The following is a 2,969-nucleotide window of genomic DNA, read 5'->3' as shown; positions in this document are numbered from 1 at the left end:
GAAGTGTATACAAAACATGGGTGATATGGACGTAGCACTTGCATTGACTTAATCGCAACGAGACTAGGCCGGATACAAGCACCAGACGATTTGGAGGAGTCCAAGGCGTTGGATCGAGTCGGCTGGAGTGTCAATTGCAAAGAAGGCAGCCCCACGCTGCCTTGACGAGGGCATCGTTCCATCTCCATCGCTCCGAAGAGCTTTGTGTGAGCATCGTGGGGCAAAGGAATATTTGCTTTCTTAGTACCTATCATGGTCGTCGTCAGGCATTAAACATTGGTCGTTTGATAGTTTTCGATGAAGAGTTTTGAGAACATTCGCATAGAATCAAACACCTCAGCAGATCATCAAACACAATTTTCGCCTACTGCACTTTCCACCATACTTGCATCCAAACATTCGAACAAAACCGGATTCAAACGGGTATCGAATGTTTAATACCTGTCTAGCTTTTTTTTGAACGGGTATAATGGTTTTCAGTTTTAATATAATTAAAAAATAATTAATTGTTACTAAACAAAGTTTAACATAATATAATATAGGTTTAATCTAATCTTCATCCTCCGAATCTAGAACATCATCACCACTAGCACTGTCATCATCAGGTTGTTGAAGAGGTTCTTCAACAACCTCTTGAAGTGCAAGGATCCTTTGCCACTGAGGCTCAAGCTCAAGGTTATCAAGATCATGCTCAATAAGCCTCAAACTCCCGGACTCGATCTTCTGTATGACATGCATATTTGTGTGCACAAAAACCAGCTTCTCCAAGTTTTTGGAGAGCAGTCGAGACTTCCTCTTCGTCTAGATCATGCTCCATGAGCTCCAGTTTCGCTCACATAGTGAAGCACAAACTAGCTGACTCAAGATCCATAAAGCAAGCCTTTGAAGTTCTAGTGTGCCTACACCAAAGTTGCTCCACCAACTCACCGGGTGTTTCCAGTTCTCCATCTATACAAGAGAATCAGTTTAAAAAGTTGACAAACAAACAGTTTATACGCACCTGCTTTGCTGCCTCCGAAGAGAACAAATGGCCAAGTTGTTGACGGAAACTCTGAAACTCGTGCAGCAGCTTGTGTTGAAGTCCTCAATCTCCTTTGCAATACAACTCTAGGTACTCCACAAAATCTTCCTAAGCCTCCTGGTCGAGAGGGAGATGAAGAAAAGTTGGGTTCAGAACAAAAGCAACTCCATGCAAGATCGAATGCATCTGGAACAACAAGCTGCTTTCCAACCTCCCTTGCCATGATCCTCCATCATGAACCTGTTGATCTCCTTGACCTCTTCCTCGGCTAAAATCCCAGTCTCAACAGCCTCTGAAAGCTTCTCATTCATCCAGTCCATAGCCTCGAAAATAAGACTGGACGTTGCCCCCTCCCGGTCCGCAAGCTTCAAGACCTTGAGGAGCAGTCCAAGCAGCACCAACAAGTGCTGGCACCTAGTCCAGAAAGAGTTAGGAGTCTCTTCTAAGATCTGAGTTTGAATGCACTGGGCTTTGGCGGTCTTCGTGACGTCCAATCGCCGCCACTCGGAGCTCACAACCATCTCCTTCAATGCCTCCAAGGTCGTCAGATTTAGGAGCTGAGACATCACTAGAAACATGTAAGCGAGCCTTGTGCTCGCCGGCTTGATGAGATCTCCATTGCTCAGCTTCCGAAACAAAGCCAGAACATGAGGTTTTTTGGTGATAAAAGTTACCACCTCGTTGCAGCCTTTCACCAGTGGTTTTACCCATGACAAGCTCCCAATGTCTTCAAAGAGAAGGTCCAAGACGTGGCACACACACTAGCTGTGGAGAATGTGAGGATACTCAGCTGTCATGAGTTCTCCCATTTGCACACAGTTTGATGCATTGTCAGTGATCACCTGAACAATGTTTTTTTCGCCAACTTCTTGAATCACTTTCTTCAGCTCAACCCAAATCCACTCTCCCGTCTTTGTCCTGCCCTCGGAATTTATAGACTTCAAGAAAACCGAACCCTGGACGTTGGAGGCCATGAAGTTGATCAAGGATCGGCTACGGTTGTTAGACCAGCCATCGGTGACGATACTAACTCCATATCTTCTCCACCCCTCATGGATTGGATCAAGTCGAGCATTGACACTATCATAAAGCTTCTTCAGTTGTGTACTCCGTAGCTTCTCATATCCCATCATCTGTGCAAGAGCTCTAGGGCTGAAGTCAATAGCAGCTTGAAGCAACTTCCTCAGATTTGGCCTCCGAATGGTGTTGAAAGGGATATTTTCAACATAGAAGAACTCGGCCACGGCATCATCCAGACATTGAACCTTTGCAGACTTCATCATCTTTTGAATGTCACCATCCAGCGCCGGTGCAGCACTTCGTTTAAGACTGCTGCTCCCAGAAAGTGGAACACTGCCGCTGCTCACCTCACCCAGCCCTCCAGTAGCCCCACCACTTGCCCCGCAGCTGGCACCACCGCTCACCTCACTGACCTCAATCTCGTGAGCTAAGGCAAGTCTCTCTTGGGGACTTGCTGCAATCATGGAGCTCTTTGTGAGCTCCACACAATTAAAAGATGCCCGAGCCTTGTTCACCACCTCCAGTGGCACCTGTCCTATACAAATCTCTACATTCCTTCCTTTCATACCCCCAAGGTGAACATAAACTCGTTCAGCCGTGCCGGTGTAAGTATTTGAGCAATACTTACACTTCCATGGACTCACCCCGTGGCTTGTCTCGGATGTCGATAGAACATAAGCCCAGCTCCAGCATGGCTGCCTTCCTCCCCCCATCCCAGACTTACCTCAACGCTTCCGGATCCCGCAAACCCTGATTTTACGTGAACCCTAAATCCTAAGTAAAAGAAAGCATATTCTTTAGGGTTTTTAAAAATATTCTTGGTGTTTAAACGCCATTTTAAACGCCATATTATATGCACGTTTTAAACGGCGTTTTTTATTAATCATACCCGTTCAAATGCAAATATGCTTTCCACATACCTCAATCG

The 2,969-nt window shown here is 45.9% G+C and overlaps 1 protein-coding gene across 1 annotated transcript; it reads right to left on the bottom strand.

Annotated features, from left to right (window-relative positions):
• Nucleotides 1-549: 549 nt before the first annotated feature.
• LOC112344104 lies at nt 550-2,754 on the bottom strand. Its single transcript, XM_024668217.1, has 4 exons — nt 1,839-2,754; nt 1,233-1,748; nt 1,001-1,008; nt 550-801 (listed from the first exon to the last, which is right to left on the bottom strand). The coding sequence occupies exons 1-4, from the start codon at nt 2,752-2,754 to the stop codon at nt 550-552; spliced, it is 1,692 nt and encodes a 563-aa protein (XP_024523985.1).
• Between the last annotated feature and the right edge of the window lie 215 nt (nt 2,755-2,969).

Source organism: Selaginella moellendorffii, unplaced genomic scaffold (genome assembly GCF_000143415.4).
Source record: "Selaginella moellendorffii unplaced genomic scaffold, v1.0 SELMOscaffold_657, whole genome shotgun sequence".
Taxonomy (NCBI): Eukaryota; Viridiplantae; Streptophyta; class Lycopodiopsida; order Selaginellales; family Selaginellaceae; genus Selaginella; species Selaginella moellendorffii.
The sequence above is the reverse complement of the archived record's forward strand: the minus strand, read 5'-3'. Positions and strand labels throughout refer to the sequence as shown.